This window comes from Carlito syrichta, unplaced genomic scaffold (genome assembly GCF_000164805.1).
Source record: "Carlito syrichta isolate Samal-C Ts95f unplaced genomic scaffold, Tarsius_syrichta-2.0.1 Scaffold315797, whole genome shotgun sequence".
In the NCBI taxonomy this organism is placed as follows: Eukaryota; Metazoa; Chordata; class Mammalia; order Primates; family Tarsiidae; genus Carlito; species Carlito syrichta.
This window is the reverse complement of record NW_007259893.1, coordinates 47,243-72,823: the sequence shown is the minus strand read 5'-3', so window position 1 is coordinate 72,823 and position 25,581 is coordinate 47,243. Positions and strand designations below refer to the sequence as shown.

The 25,581-nt window shown below is 42.2% G+C and overlaps 1 protein-coding gene across 3 annotated transcripts in view; it reads right to left on the bottom strand.

Moving 5' to 3' along the window:
• Positions 1-25,581, bottom strand: part of ATP2C1 (ATPase secretory pathway Ca2+ transporting 1) — a 70,644-nt gene that overhangs the window by 30,847 nt on the left and 14,216 nt on the right. For all 3 annotated transcript variants that reach the window (XR_002481279.1, XM_008073240.2, XM_021706560.1), the window contains 6 exons: positions 12,680-12,835; positions 11,890-11,958; positions 10,507-10,582; positions 7,698-7,764; positions 2,599-2,723; positions 1,681-1,778 (listed from right to left, as the gene is read on the bottom strand). Coding sequence is in view for 2 of the 3 variants with exons in the window: in XM_008073240.2 (XP_008071431.1) it covers positions 1,681-1,778; positions 2,599-2,723; positions 7,698-7,764; positions 10,507-10,582; positions 11,890-11,958; positions 12,680-12,835 (591 nt within the window). In the remaining variant the exon portion in view is untranslated. The remainder of the gene's footprint in view (positions 1-1,680; positions 1,779-2,598; positions 2,724-7,697; positions 7,765-10,506; positions 10,583-11,889; positions 11,959-12,679; positions 12,836-25,581) is intronic.

Genomic DNA, 25,581 nt, shown 5'->3' with positions numbered 1-25,581 from the left:
AGCAGGTTGAGGCTGCGGTGGCCAGAAGCGGCCACTGCACTCCAGTCTGGGCAACAGAGTTCTGAGACTCTGACTCAAAAAAAAAAAAAAGATTGTTCTATTCTTACAATATACAATCAAAAAGATAAATAAACCATGAAAATGTCTACACGTAAGTGAGCTTAAATTTATGTATCATTACTCTTAGATAGCATACTACAGTTTGCCAAGAACTCAAATCCATTACCACATCTAACACTTACCACAAGCCTGTGACCTAGACAAGAGCAGAATTCGTTCTGCAAATATGCAGGCTCAGAGACACCAGAAGATTAGCTCTAGCACTTACAGTGAACTACCTTCAACACAGCACATTACACACCAATTTTAAAAATCAAAGTACAGACAAGCCAGATATTTATTCCATATAGCTAAAATAAACCAAGTCAAACAAAAGTACATTTCACAGTAAAAAGAATACAGTTTTAAAGAGAAAATAATTAACAAACGGTTAACGCATGACACATAAGACGGCAGATGTAAAAAGGACAGCTAATATCCGAACTTCCGTGCCTGGACCATATAAGCACACGCAAGCCCATCCTCTGAGCCATCCAGGAAAGGGCACATTCACCAACTCGGCCCTGGGGATTCAGCAACCTGAATACCAAGCCTCACTCATTTCAAAGCCGATGTCAAGTGGGCCTAAATCAACCCAAGTACAACTTCTGTCAACTTGCCTGAGGCTTACTCTGCACATTTACTCTAGCTGTCAGTGTAATGTACAATGCTGCACCCATCCTAAGCAGGGTTAAAGGCATTCCCGTCTACAATTCTGCGAACACTGGGTGGGACTGCCACTTGTCCACAACCAGCTTCAGGAAGAGCCAATGTGCTGTGATAAGCACCTAAGAGACTGTCAATACACAATTCTTAAAACAGTCACTCATGTGCTCATTTAACAACTAAGTATTATCCCTCAGGGCAGGTTCTGTGCAAGGCAAGATGGTTCCTGCTCTCCTACAACTTGTAGCAGAATGGGAAAAAGGGACAGAAAACTTCCCCGGGGAAAGAACTAAGAGGCACAGAAGGCTGAGAGGGCACAACCCAGGGCCCGTTGCGGGTGGCCACCCAGCTCATCGGAAGAAACGCAGCAGGAGCTGAGGGGCGACGGATGAAGAGGCTCCAGGCCCCCCCGGACAGGAGGAGGCGCCCCTTCCGCGGCAAGAACAACACAGCCAGGGGCCTGGTGCACAAAAGCAGAGGGGAGCGTGCCCGGCTGGAGAGGGACACAAGGGACAGAGCACGTTGGGCTTAGACAGCCACAGTTCGGGGCCTGGTCACGACGTGCCGTGCTCAAAATCTGGTGCTAAAAAGTGCATACAGAGTGAGGTATCAAGAACAGGCCGAGACACCCAGTGAGCAGAGGGGCAGGCAAGAGACAGGGGAGCATGGTGTGGAGACAGGGAGCAGCGGGAGCCAGGAGGTCGAAAGCAGAAGGACCTGACAAAGAGCGGGCGCCCCAAGAGAGGACTGGACAAGGGCCCGAGTGGGCTGAGCCCATGACCTGGCAGGACCACGGGGGAGAGACGACTCTGCTGTCTGTTTCCGGCCATTCTGAAGGAAAACCCCGGAGCCACCAGCACGTTGAAACCCAAGTTTCTGGACATAGGCATATGGCACTTTGAAGCACCCGAGTACCTCGGCATGCAGCCCGTCGGAGGTGAAGACGTGAGTGACGGTCATCTCGTTCTTTGTCAGGGTTCCCGTCTTATCTGAACAGATCACATTGCAGCAGCAATAAAGAACAAAGCACCACGTGTCAGCAGAGTCAGGAAGAGACACAGACTCACTCAGAAAACAAGCCAGGACCCTCAGACTCACTGGCAACGTTAGATTAACGTCTCTTACTACGTTTGCTTCATCATAAGGTAAAGCTTTTGCAATTAAAAGTTACATATTAACATTTATTTATTTATAGCTAGTGTCTATAAAGCTACTCTTCATTATCTTATGTAATAATTTTAAACAATACACTTTCTAAAAGAAAGTCTGAAGGGTTCCTAAATATAAACCCACATAATTTTTTCAGTCAGAATTTTCAAATCTCATATACCGAGACGATATTAAAATGCAGGCTAGAATTTAAAATTCGGTACATTTTGAATAGCTTACATTTAAAAAAAAAGTTTCACGGCATATTTGCACATCAAGTTATATATACCAATATAACTACTGTATACTTACTGTTCATATAAGCAATTCAGTTCATATGACACTTGGGGTCCTGTACTTATACATCATACTTTCCTTTACACGTCAAAAGTGAAAAATCCTACCAATATTATTTCAAGGTTTCGTTTGCTGTATATATTTTTTTAAACATGATTTGAGCATCAGAACATTCCATAATGCAGACAGATTTCTCATAAAATTCCCTCTCCTGAGGGATATGAATTTTGAATTGCCTTTTTTGGTTGTTAAAACCATACCTACTACTGCCGTAAGCCAGACATCACTGGGCACATCTCAAAGCAAAAACTATGAAGCCCAAAGATGATTTCCTGTTGACGTGAACTGGCACGCCATTGCACAAATATGCCCTTAACACGAACTTACCCAGAGTTTCCACAATAGGCAGTTTTTTCACAATGGCCCTTTTCTTCACCATTCTCATAACACCAAGGGCTAGAGTCACCGTGACCACGATGGGAAGACCTTCTGGAATTGCTGCTACAGCCAAACTAGGACCAATATACACATATATTCAAATGTAAGTTAAACAGCACCCATGGCAATAATTTGAACTGGATATTACTGAAAATAAAGCCTAATAAAATCAAATTAATACGATCAACACTCAAAAATTAAACTTCTCAAAAGGAAGGGCATGATTAACATTTACTAGACATGTACTAGCTGTCAGGTTAAGCAGAGAGTTTAAAGAGCATCACTTCTGGCGTCAAGTTGTCAACGTGTGTACCCCGAGTGTCACCAGCTCTTACTTGTGTGACCCTGAGCTACTTACTAATCCACCTCATTTGTAACATACAGATAACAACCAGTATTCACACAAAAACCTATACATGGATATTCACAGCAACACCACGCACCACAGCCAACAGATGGAAACAGGCCAAATTCTATCAACTGGCAAATGTAAAACTGTGACATCCATGCAACGGAGTATTTGGCCACAAAAAGGAATGAAGTACTAAAAACGTGCTACAACATGGATGAACCCAGGAGACATTGTGCTACGTGAAAAGACAGATGTAGAAGGCCCCATATTGTATCATTCCCTTACATGAAATATCTAGAACAGGCAAACCCATGGACTAAAAGCGGTGAGTTGTGGCCAGGGATGGGAGGGAAGACTGGGCAGCGACTGCTTAATGTGCACAAGGTTTTCTTCTGGGATGATGGAAAAGTTCTGGAACCAGGGGTGATCACTGTACAATGCTGTGCATACACTTAACTCCACTGAACAGCTATACATTCTAAAATGGGAGAATGTGCCACATTTATTTTATCACCCTCTTAAAAACGATTTCACTGTTTCCCTTTGTAATTTAAAAAAACGCAAGTCTATTTTCTGTGCCATTCCAGATATTACCTCTGACTCTTGTACAAACAAAGACACACGCACTCCTGGCCTTCAGCTACCACCGTTCCCTCTGCTGCTTCATCTTTTTCCTTGGCACGATCTAATTTAGGGTCATTGGCATCCTTTCCTATAATCATAATTAGCCTTGTCTTGCTTTGTAGACAGGCTGATTTGAAAGGCTGGAAGCAAACAAGCAACACCAACGACATCACTGGTTAAAGAGTGTGTACTGCAGAGTCAGGAAATGTGTGCTATCATTAACTCTTCTTGGTCTCCTTTGGGATACTCTAGGGGAGTATTCCCAATTCAAATGGAATCCTGTTTTCTTCCTCTTCCATTAATCTTCACTATGCCCCAAAAAAGAAAACTAGACATTATCATTGGAAAATCTACAACCAGAAGGCCTCTTCAATCTTCTACGTTTTAAGTCATCTTACAAGTAATTTGCAGAGCAATACACAGATTGTGAGGAGTTTCACTAGAAATATCCATTCTCATTTTATAACCCCAAACCGTTCCTGGACTTGAAGGTCTATAAAATGAAGCAGAAGCAACTAATTGCTCATGAGCTGCCATTCATGACCCTGAAAAATTTTCATCTAATAAATGCTGGTTTCAGATTCCAAAAAATATGTCAAACAGGTTCTAGCTTATAAAGTCTTCTTTTCACATTTGTTTTGTCAAAATGCAGACCCTTCTGAAAACACTGATGGTTCATAACTTTGTTGAAAAGAGGACAGTCATCTTCTTTGTTCTATAACTGCAAAACATTTTCAATTTTAGACTTAACGAATACCAATTACAATCATGAATCCAAAGGAATTTCCTATTTCTGCATAATCTATATCCTTTTTTTTTTTTTTTTTTGAGTTGGAGTCTCACTCTGTCGCCCAGACTGGAGTGCAGTGGCCACTCCCGGCCACCGCAGCCTCAACCTGCTGGGCTCTGGCGATCCTTCCGCCTCAGCCCTCCGAGTAGCTGAAATTACAGGCATGCGCTACCACGCCCAGCTGATTTTTTGATTTATTGTAAAGATGAGGTCTCGCTGCCCAGGCAGGTGTCGAACCCGCAGGCTCAGGCAATCCACTCACCTCAGCCTCCCAAAGGCGTGGGATTACAGGCTGAGCCACCGAGCCCGGCTAATCTATATCCTTTTAACTATCTTTATAATCACACCAGCCTTCAGCATTTCTTCATTTGTAAAAACTATGAAGTAAATAAGCATCATAAAAAATGAACAAATACTGTCATACATTCTTTTAGCAAAAAAGAATGGGCCAGATTCTTGTTTGAAAATATTGCATTATAAAGTCCACGCCACAGAATGACTAACTGGATGAGAATTCTTGGTTTCTGTTTTGTTTTGGTCCATTAGAAACACTGTTCATCAATTCCAGAGTTTGAGAAAATCTGGAGTACCATCATCCAGAGACTCACAGTGCTGAGATTTCACTCACAAGATTAATTTCACCACCATCATCACAGCCAATGGGGCTTCTACCTGGCTCTGCAAGCATCTTCTGATTTGTCAAATACTTTCTGAAAAATCTTCTCGGTCAATTATTCTCTTTGCTATTATTGTAGAAAGTGAAAAATAATTCTGAATTCTCACTTTTGTTCAACGAATCAACACTGAAAAAATTGATTCAACAACCAAAAAAAAACCTACAAAGACTGCGTCTTCAGACTTCTTTGAAACCATCTTGAACGATGATGTAATATTTTAGGCAGCACAATAAAAAAACTAAATAATAGGATAGTAGTGATTTATTTTGTCATTAGATCAATGATTTTGGCAATTCCACCATCCTTCAGCTTTCTTATTATTTTAGTCATTTTTAGCACACTTGGAAATAACTGTTAAAATAAATTCCTAGGCTGATAAAATTGCAAAATAATCCAAGAAATATGAAAAAATAAGATCACTAATGATCTTTGACTCCAAAGAGGAAAACTAAAAAAGAAAAAAAAAACCTACTGTCAGATTACATTAAAAGACAACGGAGCAGTGATATCATGTGATCTGATATGCATTCCCTGCAATTACCCATATAGTAACTGCAAAATAGAATTGAGTTTTATTCTATTTTTAAAATTTTTAATTTGTCATTTGGAAGATCTTAAAGAAAGAATAAGTCACGATATGTCAAATATCAATCTGCAGCACTGCTTAATAAAAAATCCTCAAAACCTAGTTAGATACAACAGATATATGCCAATTGTTAAAATCTCAAACTGATTTCCCCATTTTTAATTTATTTCACTTTTAACCCATGGCTTTTTAGATATAGATTTAAACCAAATTCAAATTGCATTTTCACCCCTTTAATGAAAAAAATGCACTCCTTCACTATACAAAATATCTCTTTTACTTCTTATTGACTCTACCTATTCCTTGAATTCTGTTTTACTCTTTTTGAAAGACATTGATTTCTGGTCCTTATTTGAGCTATTATTTCCTAGGCTTATTACAGATGTCACTGTCTAGGACTTCTTTTTCTTACATGGCTTGGTGAGTTTTATCCTTTCTTATATCCACCCATCACCATCTTCCTTTCTTTCAACTTGCTTTGCTAGAAGAGGTAAGAAACAAGGATAGGTAAGAAACAATTGCTCTGAGTACTTGCCTACCTGTTTGGAATTAATTGGACTGACATTCTGGCTAGACACAATTTGCAGATGTGTAATAATTTTCTCACCATAATTTGATACCACTGCTCCACTGTATTTTAATGTCATCTGATGCTGGTATGTCTGAAGAGTTAATAAAATACTTTTCCCCTTCTGCATTTGATTAACTCTCTAGTTCTGGACCACCAGTGACCTGATGGAGTAATATGTCAAGTATGTTGCTAGACAACACCGTTTATGATAAAGGGATCCCCCTGAGAAACCATCTCTGGGCTAGGGAAATAATAATCATCTTACAGGAAGCCACAGCTTGAGTTTCCTAAATGTGGTGACTCTCTTAAGTAGACATGTCCTTGAGGGCACCTAAGGTGCATGTTTCTGGAGACTGCTGCCTCCTGCAGAACATGAGGCGTTTTGACTCAGGGTGCCTTCCACCCTCACAAGGCTGGCCTCATTTCCTCAGACTGGAGGGAGCTGCCTCACCAACTGCTGCAAAGGTTCTCCGACAAGGGACACCCGAAAGGGCCCTGCTGTATTCAGGGCACAAACTCCAGATGTGGCCTGTGGACGTCCTGAGAGGCAGACTCTTCAGAAGAACCCAAAAGGCCATGGTAGCAGAAACTACCACTGCTCACGGGAAGGCCGGTGCCAGCCTAACACTTCCTCTGGAGACAACGGGGCCTTTTTGATGTTTTTAAGATCCACAATGATACATCAAGTTGAAGTTTTTTCCATTCTGCTTGGCATCCGGTGAGCCCTTCCAATTTATAAAGACCTCTTTGGCTTGTGAAAATATTTATGTGTCATATCTTACAAAAATTCCTCATCTCTTTTGAAACTCCTTCTAGTTAGAAACGATATTCCTGAAAGTATTCCTCTTTGCATTTTATCTCCCTCTGTTTCAAAATTTTTACTCCATTTTTGGGAAACCTCTGACTTTACATTACAGCCTCACAACTGAACTTTTAATTTCAGCAATCACAATGTTAAATTTCTAAAAACTTTTTTTGTTCTCTGATCCTTCTCTACAAGTCCATCTATCATGGATGCAGCTTCGCCACAAATCTCTAAAAATACAAATGCCTACTTTTTATTTTGTCTTCTCTTTCTTAAATTTTAATTCTCCCTGAGGTCGATAATTCAGTTTCCACATGGCAGACGTTCCCTCTCGTGCAGCTAGTTAGTCTTCAGTCTGGCACTCCTTGTCTATTTACATATAAAAACTCAGTGGTAGGTTAATAATTCTAGACACCTAAGTGCGGGCTTTTGCCTCTGCTAGATATGTGGTAGGTTTTCATTTTTGTAGAGATCATTTCAATACCATTTTAATGAACTTTTGAACAACGTATTTAAGTAAAGATATTATAGTCTTACAGGTTACATGTAATAGCAACCCCTGTAATAACATGTCGACTATGCCCATGAGAGAAATAAGAGAGAGAAAAGAGACTTCAACTGTAAACAAAGGCTGAGATCTTACCTTACACTAATAGTAAACATTTCCAGGATATCTTTTCCTAGTAACCAGCCAACCAACATGATGATACCTGAAACAGAATTAATTAGCTATTAATTAGCTATTTTCCCCTTTTACATAAAATCACTCAGAAGGGTTACAACAAGCTGGGGGCAACCAAAGGTCCCTTGATATATAAGGAAATGTATATCAAGTGACAATTACAAGGTCTTACAAGGAGCCTGAAGACAGCACTACTTGGAATGATTGTCACATACACACACACACACACACACACACACACACACACACACACACACACACAGTTGTACCTTTGGCCACCACTACCCTACCCACCCCTTAAAACAATAATTTCTATTAATTCAAGAAAACATGACTAGCATTCTCATACAATAGCAAAAAAGAAGACAGCATCAAACATCAAACATAGAGGTCTTCCATTTACTATCAACTTTGTAAAAATAAACCTGGAACTTTATTTCTCATAAACTCAATATCCAAATTTCACACAGTGAGTTGTACTACATGCAAAAGAACACTTAGGACTTGGCTCTCAAAGAGCAACATATCTTACTCAGAGACCTCAAATTGCAGGAACGCGCTTAAGTTTCTACAAAAATCAGTTGACAGTTACCGTGCGCCTTCTTGTAGCCTTTTACCTCCACACCAGGTTTAGGAAGAAAAAGGACACACAGTGCCATCAGAGGTTTGGTATGATGAAGCAACTTTGAAGTTGTGTTCGAAACCAATATGAACATTTGTGCAGCTACAAAACAGTGATCCAGATAGGAGACTTCTAAGATCCTATCCCAAATACTAACCTGACTTTAAAAAAAATACTTTCAATGAATTATACCAAGGGTCAGCAAACTATCATCTGGGGGCTTTCTGCCTGCTTTGATCAATAAAGTTTGCTGGAAAGTAGCCACAACTTGCTCACACACTGTCTACAGTGGTGTTTGTGTGCTGGCCAAGTGAAGTGTTTCCAAGAGACCATGTGGACAACAAGTCGGAGCTGCTCACTCCCCAGCCCTTTATCAAGAAAGTTTACGAACCCCCATCTAGATCTTGATTTCCCATCCTATTCCATAGAACATCCTGGCTTTAAAAAAGCATGCCCAATGTATTAAACATAAAACCAGATAATCACAGAATTGAAACATATCACTAAATTTGAAATGGCTTTATGGTACAGTGTTAATATAAACTAGAAAGATTTAACTGGCTAGAATACCCTTCAATTTATCAAATTCACTATACAACTCCTAAAAAATAAATAGGAATGATCAAGTGAAAGGCGCTATGAGATCAACAAAAACAAGTATCTTCCTATCGTCTATTTTTTATTTCTGATAAAGACAGATGGATAAACAATATTTAAAAATTATTCCACTGACAAGCAGAAATATTGCTTAAAATTGCATTACTTACTTTAAAACTCTAAGCTAGCCAGAGTAAATAAAATAACATGGTGAGAAAATTAAAGAAAAGGTAACAGATGCCAAAAGCAACGTACATGCTTAATGTATATGACAAAGACCTCATCTCAACTCAGTAAAGAATGGATTGTAGAATTAACATAGTAGCATAATCAGTTAAGTTTTTACTAAAAAGTTATAACTCTACCCTAAGTGGTGTACTAAAATAAAGCTTAAATAAAACAGTAAAATTAAGCATCAAAAATAAAAACTATAAGCTGGTCCGAAGGTCCCAAGCTATCTCAGTGGATTATTCACAGTCAGTTACAGACTGAATTCCTTGCTCTACTCTTTGCCCCCTTCTCACTACTGCACACGACTAGTCTTAAATATATAAAATAAATAAAACTGAAAACAATATTAGAACAATGTTTAAATAAATATTTCTGAACATGGGGTTGGGACAGTCTTTATGAATAGAACAAAGACAGAAACTTTAATTGCAGAGATTATCTATAGGAGAGCACGAACAGAATCCCAGGAAAATCTCAATGACACACATCTCTCTCCTACCAAATTTATTTTAACCCCTCAAAGGCAACTTAAGAATTAGGGGAGAAAATACTTCTAACTTAAACAACAAAAGGAATGATAATCTAGTTACATAAAGAGCTGCTACCAATCTAAGATACAAGAGAAGTAGACAAAAGAAATAGTTGGTAGGTCACAAAATGAAATAAAAAGGATCAACACAAACATGACAAATTATTCAGCTTCTCTAACAATGAACTGTGAAATCAAATAATGAAAAACTTTTGATTCACCTGGAAAGTTAATGGCAACACTCAAATGTGGTCAAAAATTAAAAATTTACAGACACCCTATAACTCAAAAATCTTACTTCTAAGAATTTGCCCTTAAAAAAATGAGAGGTGTTCACAATAAAACCTACACTGAAGAATTATTTATACGCGCAAAAAAAAAAACCTTTAAAAATCTAGATAAATACCTAAGAGGGGACTGTTCATGTTTTTCCACAAAAATGAAATGCCATACAACCTTTAAATTTGCTTTATGCCAGCATCGATTTAATGACAAGGAGTTTATGACAGGATACACGACACAAAAAATGAAAACCAGTCCATAAAACAACAGTATCACGTTTTTGTTGAAGACTAGGAGAAAAAATACTAAGATGTTTACAGAAATTTTCTTTGATTATAGAATTATACAGTTTTATTTTTTCCTTTGTCAAAAAGGACAATGGCTAAGGGTCAGTTTTATAGTTTAAAAAAAAAAAGAAAGAAAAACCAATAAATAGAACCACCCTTCACACTCAAAAAAGAAAACCCAAATAAAAATAGAATATATATACATACTCACTCTCCTCTTACCTATTATACCAAAGGAGTAAAACGAAAGTTGTTTTCCTAAGAGGTCCATGCTCTTCTGCAGAGGGGTTTTTGGCGCCTTGACAAATTAGAGAAGAGTGTCACCACAACCTCCTAAACTCACTCAGCTTCACCAGGTGCCAGGGACTCTGCTAAGAGTCTGCCATACCAGTTCCTACGCTAACCACATGACTCATAAGGCAAACATTCCCACCTTCACTGAGAGGACTGAGGCTCAGATTTTAAACAAGGCCCAGGTCACACAGTCAAGGGTGAGGAAGGCAGGCAGACAGGCGTTAAAAAGCCTGTTTATCTTAAAAGGTCTGTTCTCCCTGCTCTCCCCTCTGAGGAGAAACCTGCTCTCCTGCCTAGCACTCTCCGGGACTCCAGTCCACCAGCTGCCCCTCACTGCCTTTTTCTTTTTTTCTTTTTTTTTTTTTGAGTTGGAGTCTCACTCTGTCACCCAGACTGGAGTGCATGGCCGCTCCCGGCCACCACAGCCTCGCCTGCTGGGCTCCGGCGATCCTTCCGCCTCAGCCTTCCGAGTAGCCAGAATTACAGGCGCGCGCTACCACACCCGGCTGATCTTTTGATTTATTGTAGAGATGAGGTCTCGCTGCCCAGGCGGGTCTCGAACCCACGGGCTCAGGCAATCCACTCACCTCAGCCTCCCAAAGGCACGGGATTACAGGCTGAGCCACCGATCCCGGCTCCCTCACTTCCTTTTTCAAAGTTTCCCGCTCCTTTCTGTCCTGCAGGCTCCCTGACCTCCTCTCTCACCGTCCCTCACGGCCACACTTCCCAGAATGGGTTTCCACGTGGCACGACACACTGGAGTCCCCGCACAGTACCTGAAAATCCCGACGACTTCTGAATTTCATGGGGGAGTATGACATTTGAAGAATGCAGCTTCTTTTTATACACAGGAAGGATTTTAAATGAAAGCCCTCATCTTTAATAAGCCTAACCAAGAATATCTTCCAGGTTATTGTACTTGGCGGTCGACCCCACCCCCGTGACTTGGAATTACGTAAAGTTAAATATTGTGGCAGAAGACATGTTCTGAGGTACAAACGTACTTATCAGTAATCCTCAAAATTACTACAACACTGATTTCTAAAAAGAGTAAGATCTACAAACAACTGGCTACACTGCCTTTCTCTACCATAAACAGTAAATAAAGATCAAAATCTTTTAGAATACTGACAATGTCAATTCAGATTTTTCCCAATTATGCCTCTAAACAGAGACAACTGAGTTGTTCTCTGAATAAAATAACACTCCCAATAGTACATAAAATAATCCCCCAGGATTCTCTTCTCCCCCACTTACAATGGAGAACTTCAGGTCGGAAACAATCACAGCATTCAGGTATTAAGTACTCACTTCTTCCGCCTGCATCATCTTAAACACCTCCCCAAATTCAGAATTTTCTCCAGTTCCAATGACAATACCCTAAGGGGAGAAACAGGCAAACAGTCGACATTCAAACAGAATCATCTCTTTCAATCAAAGCAAAGACAAAACCAAGTCCTTCCTTTCCTTTCTTTAAAGCCTTATCTACAGTGAGGATGCCTGACATACATGTCCCAAAAGTTTACTTAGCAAGCTTACTTTTCTGTTACTGTCGCTAGTGTTTACCCCTTATGATGCAAACCCTGGAAACAAACACCTCATTAAGCTTATTACTGACTCAATTCTCAGGCCCATTTTTGGCTTATATTCACACGAATAGAAATCAGAATCTCTATTACATTCAATACAGAAACATTTAACGTAGTTTGCTTTTCCCCTCAAATGCCAGTGAATGGTACTGTGTATACTGGTAGAATATCAGAACCCAGGAAACAAAATACTTGAGTAGGTGAACAAACATAGTCAGAACATCACAGCCAGCACCACATCAACTAAATTAACAGTGCATGTAACTAGTAACGAACACATCCCTGAGCCACGGCCTGTCTAAAAGGAAACAGGAGCGAGGACTACCCACTCTCTGTTAACTACCGTCCTCGGGCTCCGTTCCTCCCAGTTTCACAAAGAGCTGCCAGGGTCGAGGTTCAATTCTGTCTTTTCCTTGCCATGTATTTTGGAAAGTCCACACAGAATTAGCAAACAGGAATAGAGAAAGTAATTAAAAACAAAAGAAATGCCTTTTTAAAAAACAAGAAATGACCTTTGCTTTGCCACATCTGACCAGTGTCCCCATGAAGGCGACGTTACTTCTTGAAGCGAGGTCCCCATTAGCGGCAGCTGGCTGAGGAGCTGTCACCTTAGAGCATGGTGTTGTCTCTCCTGTCAAGCTGGACTCATCAATGGAAAGATCCACAGCCTTGGGGAACACAAAGAAGCCCATAAGTTCAAGTCTGTGCTCCATTTAACATCTCAAGAGTTCATAAGCATCACTTCTTCCTGAAATATCCCCTTTGTACTGACTGGCCACATCTTGTACCAAAACCATTACTGAAGTTAAGTCCACAAATCTGAAACATGCAAAGTAGAACGCTGTACCATGAAACTACATTAGCCTAAAAGTCAAAATATAACTGGGAAAAAAAGACACGGGAGAGACTCCATCTCTCATGACAATATTATTCCCTAATTTTGCTATGCCCCTAAAGTTCTGGGAATGTGTTGGCAGACAGAAGCAAACCACAACAGAAAGAGATACATGAGTAATAGGTTAAAAAGTTGATGAAATCATTTCATCACTCTAGGATTCATTTTCATGTAATTCTTCTTGCTTGTATCCCTACATGTATTCCAAATTACAGTCTGCAAGGTTCAAAAATGTATACAAATGTTTCCACGCAGATCATGATTATCAGAGTACCTTCTAATTCTGCAACAGGGTTCAATTCCAAAAGTTTTACTCTGACACAATTACGTTTTCACCTACCCCCATGTGGAGACAAAAATGACTCCATCTTGGGTGCTGACCTACCATGCTGGTTCCGATCAGCCCCGTACTTGATTGCCTCCTGTCTCCTACCTCAGTTACTGTCCCTAGTTAGGAAGAGGTGCTCCCGCTTTTAGAGCAAAGCAACTTTGAAGCTGTGACACAACACCCGGTGCTGAGGCACAGAGCACTCCTGCCTGCCCTGGAGGGCTCCCCTCCCTGGGTGCACAGAGCACACATGTTTCTTCCCGGTGGTCTGGGGTAATGGTGAGGACATCTACCCGTCTCTCAACTGCCCAAGATGAGGCTTCTGCCCTTAAGTTCCCTCAATACATCGCCCAAAACCAACAAACTGGATTTGTCTGTCCTATTCCTTGGTTCCCAGCTGCTTGGGCATTTGGGGATCACTCTGTACACACGGCCCTTACACAAAACCCCAAGCCTCTACAAGCTGAAATCACTGCAGATGTGACACAGTTGTTTCTGAAAGTGTGACCTCCAGAACATTTCCCAAGGATATAAAGAAGCAACGTGTACAATGTAACATACAGATGGATGACTAACTGATGGACAGGTACATGCATACACATAAGAAGGGAGGGGCCGCGGGCCAAGTACGCTTTGGAAATAACGAGTGAAGGCCAAACATCTCCCTGACTTCAGTGCCTCCCCGAGCCTCAACACAAGTAAGACACAGCAAGGGTTCTCAAAACGCCGTCTCGCAGGCACAGCATCACCTCAGAACTTGCTAGAAACGAGGACCCTCTGCCAGCCTGTGACGGGGAAAGTAAACCCAACAGACTACTCTCAAGCCCTTGATTCTGAGGCGCGCTCAGGTATGAGAGTCAACAAAATGGTGTTTCCCAAACTCCTTTCGTCTGTTTTATTCCAGAAGCACTTACTCAAGGTCCTAAGGGCACGCTAAGAAACTACGAACCAGTCAGTTCACGATTCCACTCGTTTGACAGGCTCATTCACCCACCCAACAAACACTGACTATCTGGCAAACAAAGTAGACTACTAAGCAGTCTCAATGCCACTTCAAGTTGGGCCTCTTAACTCATAGTTCTCACTATGTACAAAGTCCTCTAAACTTTAAATCTCTTTCTCTCTTTCTTTTCTGGAGGGGAGGAGAGAAAGGAAATACACCACATCTTTTTAAATGGTTCATTCCTTTTCTGAGCACAAATGCCTCAAATAATCTCATATAAAATAGCTATAAAAATAGGTTCACAGATTCTTCTTCCTCCTCATCTATGCAACAAAACTGTCTGAGTTTGCTCAGTGCCATGTATTCCTTCACTGAATAAGTACTTATGGGCACTTACGATGTGCAGGCCTTGTGCTACGTCACAACAGCGGTGGACAAAACTAAGTTCCGCCTGGGCTGTTATCCTAAAGGGAAAGTGATTTTAAAAATAAATAGGCAAGAGTAATACCCAATGTCAGGTAGGGGGAGGACAAGCGTCACAAGGACAGAGTAATATCCTAAAGAGGAGATGTCAAACAGTCCTCCAAAGCAGGCAGCCCTCTGCAAAGCTCTGACAGACCCAACGTGTCTGTTGGGTAGGGGAATGACCGACTGCAGGGCTGGGCCCACTCGGGAGGCAAAAAGGCCCTATGGGCAGGAACAGGCTTGGTGTGTTCGTGTGCGAGGTAAACGTACAACTTTGCACAACTTATTGAGAGTGTACAGCAGACTGTGAAGTTTAAAGATGCTTGGCATGGAAATAAACTGTATCACACAATTCTAGAGAGACAAAACTGTGTCAGCATGCCGAAAAATTCAGGCCGCATGGCAATGTCATGCATTTTAGTATCAAATCAGGCTTAACAAAAACTATTCCTTAAAACACAGATCAACAATCCTTTGCTCTTTAAAAGACTTCATATTTAATATAATTGTGTATGCAAACACACACCAGTTAAACATGGGCTCATTACCTCAACCCAACTGAAGATTTTTAAAACACCTGTCATGTCCGAAGGCAATGGATGTTTTCTTTACTAAAGGAACGTATTTACTTGGCGTTTCTTTCCTAATTAGCCTTAGAACTGTGTAGTTTTCACGCTGACACATTTATTAACAATGTAGATGGGCCTTCTCTTCAGAGGTGATGCTAGTACTAAATACAGCCTGCTGATATGTCACTGTAGACAAGTACTAGGCACCATGCCACGACACCTACGCCCAATTATCATACTTAACTCTACCAACAACTTCTGAGTGGCAAGGACCATTTTATGGACCCTCCGGAAGGTTAAGCAGCTCACCCAACATCATATAAATAGAAAGCTATGGAGATGAAATTCCAGTGTTGGCAGATGTCAACTCCAGATTCCTCTTAATTATTTAAAGCGGCAGTCCCCAGTCTTCTTAGCATCATGGCAGACAACTTTCCATGGACGGCGAAAGGAGTGTGGGTAGAGAGTATACACAGTCAAACCTCACTGCTAACGCTCCTCTGTATTTGCAGTCACTCCTCTGCACGAGCATCACCGCCTCAGCTCCACATCCGCTCACCAGGCATGAGATTCTCTGAAGAAGCACACAACCTGCTTCCCTCGCATGTGCAATTCAGGTTAGGGTTCGCGCTCCTCAAAGAACAGAATGCCGCTGCGAATCTGACAGGAGGCAGAGCTCAGGTGGTCATGCGAGCATGGGGACCGGCTGTAAGCACAGATGAAGCCGCACTCGCTCCGAGGTCCACCGCTCACCTCCTGCTGTGAAGCCCAGCCCTAACAGGCACCCGGGGCATTACGGACTCCTGATTTAGAGCATTCGTTTGCAAGTTATGTCTTCCTCAGCTTTATAACTAATTGTAGGAGAAGACAGACATAACACATTAAACAAAGATATGTAAAAACTACGTATTTTTCTGAATTACAAAAGTCAACTACATAAGGTTCATTTAGCAAACTCCTCTTTAATGCTTGTTAGTTACAACAATCAGAACTGAATGTAATTTTGAGATCTTAATTAGAAAAGAAAACTGATAATATTTTTAAAAACTTGTATATATTTACAAAATTATTCTCTCAGAGAGGTAAAATTCATTTCCCCTTTGAAGAGTTTTTACTTTAAATTTAAATCTTAAACATGGATAAATACTAAACATGAGGTGATCATTTATAGAGAGAAGGAATTTTTTTGTTTAATGTAACTTTTTAAAAAAGAGAAGAAAAGCAAGACTTACTGGCTATCAGTGACCTAGTGCTTCAGTTTCAGCCCCAGAGCAAGAGTCATTTAAGAGAGTAAGAATTTTTGGCTAAACAGACTATTCTACAGAAAAGAAGTCGGTCACTTTTAGCCCAACAGCAATCAGCTTTGTCTAGTGTAATAGAAACGCTGATGTGGAAAAAAAGGGGCTTGAGACCTTTACTGTTTTTCTACATTATAAATCTGTAACTACAACACAAATTATCACGACCATATAAATGGTGACATGTATCTAAACACATACAATGTCTCAAACTGCAAAGATCTCAACTATCCATAGAATACGAATATTTTCTAAGTTACAAATTATTTCCTCCTGATAATGACTGCAAGAGTTTTTGCAGGAAGCACTTTTGTGGGAGTGAGGAGCGCTAATCATTTCTAACAACAGAGGTATTTAATAAATTAGGCAAGCCTATTATACTTAATGAAGTCACAATTTAACTTATCTGAGAAGATGATTTACCCACTGTACTCAGAGAGAGAGAAAGGTGGGATCCAGTAGCTCTAAGAATCAGCCAGCCCCAGGTCACCTCCCAACACTGCAAGCAGGAAACTGGCAGAAATGAGCAAGCCACATATAACCCAAAATCAGAATATACGTAGGAGCTGGGCTCGGTGGCTCAGCCTGTAATCCTTCGCCTTTGGGAGGCTGAGGTGAGTGGATTGCCTGAGCCCGCGGGTTCGGGACCCGCCTGGGCAACTCGGCAAGACCTCATCTCTACAATAAATCAAAAAATCAGCCAGGCGTGGTAGCACATGCATGTAATTCCGGCTACTCGGAAGGCCGAGGCGGAAGGATCGCCGGAGCCCAGCAGGTCAAGGCTGCGGTGGCCGGGAGTGGCCACTGCACTCCAGTCTGGGCGACAGAGTGAGACAGACTCCTACTCAAAAAAAAGAAAAAAAAAAAAAGAAAAAGAATATACGTAGGAAACGACATTCACAGGTCATCTACAATCTGAGTAGTTGATACTTGTACAATAAAAATGATGGAAAAATTCACAACAGTATAATTCCCATAAAACCCCAACCCCAGGCAGAAATAAATCAAATGCCAGTCACGAAGCCTTCCCAAAAGGCAAAAAGTGACTGTTTTTTAAAAAATTAAGGTTAATGTGGAACAACTGGCAGTTACAAACAAGTTCTCAAAATACAAAGTATTCTGACCTACAGTACACTGCTAAGCTAATCAACTGTCTCAAATTAAAATATCACTGAAAATTTCAGCAAATTAAAAATGGATTTATTTCCCCAGAAATAATGTTCTAAAATATTCACTGGCAGCTGTCTGATCATGATAAAATTTCTTACTTCTGCTCTCAAAAAAAATTAAGATTTTGTACTGTTTATGCAAATAAAGAAAAATGTGATTTAAAATTCTTAACGTGCTCTAACACTCAAAACCAAGTCAGCCAATTGTTATAAATTATTTAAAATGATATATGAGATTAATTTTATCCCACAGGAAATGCCTGCACAAATTGCTAACTTCTGGACCCAAGCCCACAGAGTCAACTTGGTCAAGCTACCAATAATTTAAAGGCCAGCATTCGGTTAACAAGGAGTTCTAGGATATTTCACTACAACTATTACACCGAATTTCGAAAAGGGATCTACTTTTGCAGCAGTCCCTTCCTACCAAGAAATGCAAATCTTTTTGTAAAAAGAAAAACACTAATTCAGTCTCACTGCTCCCCAACACATACTGTTTGTGTAATTTTACCGACTTGAGGAGAAAAAAGCTTTCTCTTTGGCATTTTGAATATGCATCGCAATCCTCCCTCACATTGCTTTTAAGCCACTGAACTAAGAAAATCCAAAAACAAAACACTAAGCAGCCCAAGCTTACCCAATCTAAGAGAACCAACCCGCCCGTACCATAAGCCGAGGTGGTTTTGAGTGGTCCAATGATACCTACTACAGAAACAGACATCCTTTCCCAGGTCAAACATTTGTAATCACATACAATTTTTAGTTGTTGGGAATGTTTCTAAATTATACAAATACACCACATACCCTTCCCAACATTGTTCTCCATTTCTTTCAACAGCTAACTTTAAAGCTTCCACTTCCAAATCTGTATATAGGTTGGATAATTCAGAACTTTTTTTTCAGTCGAAGTCTCACTCTGTCACCCAGGTTGGAGTGCAGTGGCACGCTCACGGGCACCACAGTCTTGACCCGCTGGGCTAAGGTGATTCTTCCACCTCAGCCTTCCAAGTAGCTGCAACTACAGGTGGGAGCTACCACATCTGGCTAATGTTTTTATTTATTGTAGAGATGAGGTTTCGTCAAGTTACCCAGGCTAGTCTCAAACCCCTGGGCTCAGGCAATCCTCTCACCTTGGCCTCCCAAAGTGCTGGGATTACAGGCTTGAGCCACCACATCTGGTGAGTAATTCAGAACTTTTAAAAGCAAAGTTTCACAGTGACAAATCATAGTAAAAGAAGCAATAATATACTAAAAATCAATTTAGCAAATTCACCTACCAAAAACCAGCATATTGAAATCAATATAAAACATACAACTCAAGAGTGATAGGACAAAACAGTGGCACAGGGTGCTCAAAAGATGGATCCCTCTACTAAAACAATCACAAGCTGGCAAAACTTGACTGCCAGCTCTGGGACCAGAAATCTACACGCGGCAGGGAGCTGTGCCGTGAAGACCGCAGTGACTGGACTTCGGCTAGAATGCAGTACTGCAGTGTGTGTGCGACTGGCCCACCCCCTGAGCAGCAGCTCTGGCTGTGGACCGCAGCCTGCGATCTGGTGCCACCTCCCCTCCGGGACTGCTCTGAGCCTTGTTCTCAAATACGCCAGTGCCATCTACCTGTCGGGCAGTTCCCTGAGGGTACAAAGGATGACCTTTCTTTCACAACCTACCCCACCCAGCTAAAAAGGCTTTCGGGGCCTATGTCCAAGGATGGCAGCCCCAAGACTTGCAGTCATGAGGCTAACAGCACAACCAAGAGACTCTCCCAGAAGGCTGAGAACAAGAGGGGGAGGTGGAAGTTCCTTGAGGGAACAAGGGCTTTGAAGGGCCACGCACCTACCAGGGAAGACAGAGCCAACACTGTGCCTAGGACCACGACACGCGCTCAGAAAGAAACCAAGAAGGCTCTAGGACTGCAGCTCTGGCAAGTCTGAGTTCACGCCAGCAGGAGGCGAGCGCAGAGAGGTCCCGCACAGGGTCAGCCTAGCGCTGAAGCAGCAGCCCGCCCAGGGACAGGCTACCAAGATGAGGAGAGAGGCGTGTGTTCTTTCTGGTTGCAGGCAGTGAAGACTGACTGCTGAGGTGACCGAACAAAAACTTTAGTGGCCACGTATGACGAAGAACATACTCTTCGGAGAAAAAAATTGTAAAAGTCACTAGACAAACTGGAAAACTTCAGCCCTTGACAATGAAAAAAAAAAACATGGAAGAGGAAGAATCTGATGTGACAATGTTGCAATAGTCAAAGTGCCCAACTCTCAACAAAACACACAGAGATGGGGAAGCAGGGTCCATTCACAGGAAAAAAATTAATTACGAAAAGTCATCCCTGAGGAAGCCCTGACATTCAAATTAACTAGAAAAAGACTTCAAGTCCACCGTCTTAAATACACCCAGTGAAATAAAGGAAACCAGGGGCAAAAACTAAAGGAAATCAAGAAAGCAATTTACGAACAAACACAGAAATGATACAAAGAAAACAAACTGAAACCCTGGTGGGGGTTCAACAGCAGACTGGAATAGACAGAAGAAAAAACCAGCAACTCTGAAGACAGGACAACGGAAACTCCCAGTCTGAAGGACAGAAAGAGAAAGAGACAAATGTCAGCGCCTAGGTACCTGCGGACACCACCAACCGTAACAGCGCAGAGGCCGCCTTGGAGATGATGCGGAGGGTTCCAGGCAGCCAGAATCGAGCAAATACTACAATAAAGCGAGTTAGAGAACTGGCTTGGTTTCCCTGTGCAAAAAAGTTATGTTCACACTAGACTATGCCCCTGCTAAGTGAGCAACAGCGCTAAAAGACGCACTTGCCTTAATTTAAAATACGTCACTGCTCAAAAATTGTAACAATCTTCTGAGCCTGCAGCACATCATCTTCTTGCTGGTGGAGGGTCTTGCCTCGGTGTCTGACTGACCAGGGCGGTCACAGCTGAGGCTGGGGTGGCTGTGGCAATTCCCTAAAATCAACAACAACGAAGCATGCTGCACCACCTGGCTCTTCCTTTCCCAAAATCCTTCTCTGCGGCACGCCATGCTCTTCGACGGCATGTCCCCACAGTAGAACTTCTTCAAAGCGGGAGTCCGTTCTCTCAGGCCCTGCTGCAGCTCTGACTGCTCCGTTTACGGAGAACCCTGAATCCTCTGTCATCCTTCCAACCATGCTCACAGCATCTCACCAGGAGCAGGGTCCACCTCAAGAAGACACTTTCTCTGCTCGCTCACAAGCAGCAGCTCCTTGTGTGTTCAGGTTTCATCCTGAGATAGCAGTGATCTCGCCCCAAACTCCATCTCCACGTCTGACTCTCCTCTTGCCATTTCCATCGCATCTGCAGTTCCTTCCTCCACTGAGTCTTGAACGCTTCAAAGTCGCTCAGGAGGGTTGGAGTTAACTTCTTCCAAACTCCTGTGAATGCTGCTGACATTCTGACCTTCTCCCATGAACCACAAATGTTCTTAATGGTATCTAGAATAGTGAATTCTTTCCGGAAAGTTTCCAATTTACTTTGCCAGGCCCATCAAAGGGATCACTACCTATGGCAGTGACAGTCTTACAAAATGTGTTTCTTAAATAACAGAACTTGACAGTCAAGATGCCTCCTTGGACCACAGGCTGCGGAATGCATGCTATGTGAGTAGGCATGAAACAACACTGATTTCCTTGTACATCCCCCATCAGAGCTCTTGGGCGCCCAGGTACATCAATAGTGAACAGGAATCCTCTGGAAGAGAGCTTATTTTCTGAGCAGTAGGTCTCAACGAGCAAGTCATGCTGTAAACAGATGGCTGCCAGCCAGGCTCTGTGGTTCCATCCACAGAGCACAGGTGGAGGAGATTTAGCATAATTCCTAAGGGTCCTAGGATTTGCAGAACAGTCAGCGAGCACTGGCTTCAACTTAAAGTCACCAGCTGCATTAGCCCCTGACAAGAGAGTCTTTTGAAGCTTTGAAGCCAGGCATTGACTTCTCTCTAGCTATCACAGTCCAAGATGGCCTCTTCTTCCCATAGAAGGCTGTTTCATCTACACTGAGTATCTGTCGCTTAGCGTAGCCTCCTATACCCAGGATCTCCGCTGGATCTTCTGGAGAACTGGCGGCCTCACCTGCACTTTCATGTGATGAAGGCAGTGTCTTTCCTTAAACCTCATGAACCAACCTCAGCCAGCTTCCACCTTTTCTTCTGCAGCTTCCCCACCTCTCTCAGCCTTTAGAGAATGGAACAGAGCTAGAACCTTGCTCCGGACCAGGCTTTGGCTTAAGGGGATGTTGTGACTGGTGTGACCTCCTGTCCAGACCACGAGAAGTGTCTTCGTGTCAGCACTAAAGCCCATTTTGCTTTATTATCATTCATGAGTCCACTGGAGCAGCACTTTCAGTTTCCTTCAAGAAGGTTTCCTTTGCACTCGCAGGCCGGATCACCGCTCGGGGCAAGAGGCCTAGCTTTCACTGCATCTGCTTTCGACGTGCCTTCCTCACTAAGCTTCAGCATTCCAACTTGTTTTATTAAAGTGAGAGACGTGCGACTCTTCTTTTCAACTGCACACTGAAGAGGCCACTGCAGTGTTATTAATTGGCCTAATTTCAATATTGTTACTTCTCAGGGAACAGAGAGGCCCAAGGAGAGGAAAAGAGACGGGGGAACGGCAGTGGGTGGAACAGTCCGAACACACAGGGCACTCTGCCACCACGTTCACCATCTCACATGAGTACTGTCTGGGGCATCCCAAAACAATCACAATAACAACATCAAAGAGGATCACTGGTCACCCCAACCGACATACGAAGGAAAAGGTCTGAGTACTGTGAGAATTACTGACATGAGACACAGAGACATGCAGTGAGTGGGCACATGCTGTTGGAAAAGTGGCACCAACAGACCTGCTCGACAGAGGGCTGTCACCAACCTCCACCTGTCAAAGGGTGCAGTATCCGTGACCCATGATAAAATGAGGCCTAAACACACAAAGGAGTCCCAGAAGGAGAAAAGAGATGCAATGTGTCAGAAAGAACTCCTGGAGACACGATAGCCTGAAAGTCCCAAAACTGATTAAAGACATGAGTCAACACAACCAAGCAGCTCAACCAACTCTGAGTAAACTCAAAGACATCCTCACAGAGACACACTCAATCGGTCTGCTGAAAGACAGAAATGGGACCTTCGAAACAGCCCAAGAAACAGGTCATCGCACACACGGGACTCTCAGTGTGATTAACAGCCCATTTCTCATCAGAAACCAAGGCAGCTGGAAGCAGTACAGTGACTGACAAACCACTCGGTAAAAATTTTCAACTGATAATTTTGTATCTGACAACACTTTTTAAAATGCAAGAAAAAGTTTAAAATTCCTAGACAAACAAAAGTCAAAAGAGTTCATCACAAGTAAGACTTGGCTCACAAGAAATGCTAACAGTCCTTCCCACTGAAATGAAAACAAAGTAGAAAACTTGAGGGGAAAAAAAAGTAAGTAACTCAAAGCCACATAAAATAATAAAGAACCCCAATAAAGTAACTACATAGGCAAATATAAAAGCCAACATTATTATACTGTGAGTTTGTGACCCTTGCACTTGCTTCCTGTCAGACTAAAAAGACAATGCATATGTATAAATCTGTATAAATCTATGCCATGTACACACGATGGACACAGATGTAATTTGTGACAAGAGGTAGGGGAGGAGTGAGCAGAGCAGGAGCAGAATTTCTGCATGCTACTGAAGCCAAGCTGCATCACTTCAAACTGGGTTGCTACAAATTGAGGATATTAATTGTAAATCACAAGTAACCACTAAGAAAATATGTAAAAAAATAAATAAATAAACATAAAAAGAAATTAAAGAGGGAATCAAAAAGTTTTTTTTTTTTTAGTCAAGGGTCTCTCTGTCACAAAGGCTGGAGTGCAGCGGCACAGTCACAGTTCACCGCAGCCCCAAACTCCTGGGCTCGGGCGGTCCTTCGCCTCAGCATCCCGACCACCATGTCCAGCCTTTTTGTTTTTTTTTAATCTCCTGTAGAGACACGGTCTCACTATGTTGCCCAGACTGGTCTCGAACTTTGGGGCTCAAGCAATCTTCCTGCCTCAGCCTCCCAAAGTGCTGAGACTACAGGCATAAGCCACCACACCCGGTCCCAAAAAGGTACATTTTAAAAAGAAATTAATCAAACACAAAAGAGGACACACTGGAGAAAACTGCAGAACATAAAAAATTTTAAAAGACAAACCACAAACAGAAAACAAGTAAAAAAAAACGGCAGTTCCTTCCTATCAGCATCACTGTAAGTGTAAAGGGATTAAGCTCACCACCTCTGTGGTAAACATCCACACGATGGAGAAAACTCCTTGGCAGTAAAAAACGACGACGCGCTCGAAGTACCTAAAAACGTGACATTACGTGAAAGAAGCCAGACCCAAAAGCTATGTTGTACAGCTCCGTTTACACGAAATGTCCGGAACAGGCAAACGCACGTCTGTGGCAAGCAGAGGAGTGGCCGTGAGAGGTGGCAAGGATCCAGAGAGACGCTCAAAGGGAAAGGCTTTCTTTTGGGAGGGGTGAAAATGTACCCAGTCAGACTGTGGTGCTGGAGACACAACTCTGATCACACTGAGAACCACTGAATGGTACTTTAAAGCACGAACTGCATGAACGGCGCATTGTGTCTCAATAAGGCTGTCTGGTTTTCCGGTTTGTTCATTTTTTTATTGCCGTGGGTGGACTAGCACGTCCAGCCTAGCCTGAGAGCTGGCAGGCAATGCAGAAGAATCTCAGGCCCCACCTCAGACTTGCCGGATCAGAACCTGTGCAGGTGATTCCTGTGCAGATTGCAAATTGGGACTCACTGCCCGAGGGCAATGCCATGTCACAGGGAGAAAACTGAGACCTGAAAAAATTAAGTGGCTTAGCTAAGCTCACACAGTCCTTTCACAAGCAGGCACATGCAATCCTTTGAATCACAGGTGTTTGCTAGTTGGTGTCTCCCAGTGGAGAGGGCACAAACTGTATTTTTCACTTCTTAGCCCTTGAAGCCTGGTATGGTGTCTCTCAAATGTTTACTGAATGGCTAAAACAGTCCTAACAGACCGATCTCCTAAGAAAGGGAGTAAACTTTGCCTAAATTACCTTCATTATCAACATAAGTCAACTTAAATACCACTGCAGGCTTACATTCTATCAGATATTTGGGAATATTCTTTTTTGAAAAAGCATAGCAAATCACATGGGAATTGAAATGTGGGTTTTGCCAGAATATTACACTTTGCATTGAGTAAAAGGAACGTGTATGTTACAGCTCAGGAGATCAGAATGCTGACACAGAAAAACAGCTCCACCAGTGGATTTGCTCAGCCTAGAGGAAGCTGCTTGCTAGTCGGCGGTTCTCAACAGAAGACTGCAAGAGTGTGAGCCGCACAGAGGGAGACACGATGACGATGCAGCCTTCAGCCAAGAAGATGGTCTCTCCTCCTTCAGGTGGAGAGAATAGAGCGCGTGCTGACGGAGTGTCTGAAAAGTTAACAGGTAGGAAAAAACAGAAACTAGTAAACCACTCCCCAAGGTCCAAGCTTATCACTCTTCCGTAGTCATAGTAAGTTCAATATGTACGTTGAGTAGACAAAATACACACTAATCCAGTCTGACCGGCTTTTCTCCTGTTTACATGCAAACTTCAAAATAATTAATTCTCAAGTCGATTAACCCTCATTTAAACAAAGACCTTGAGACAGTTCACCAAAGCCAAACAGCGTTCTGAA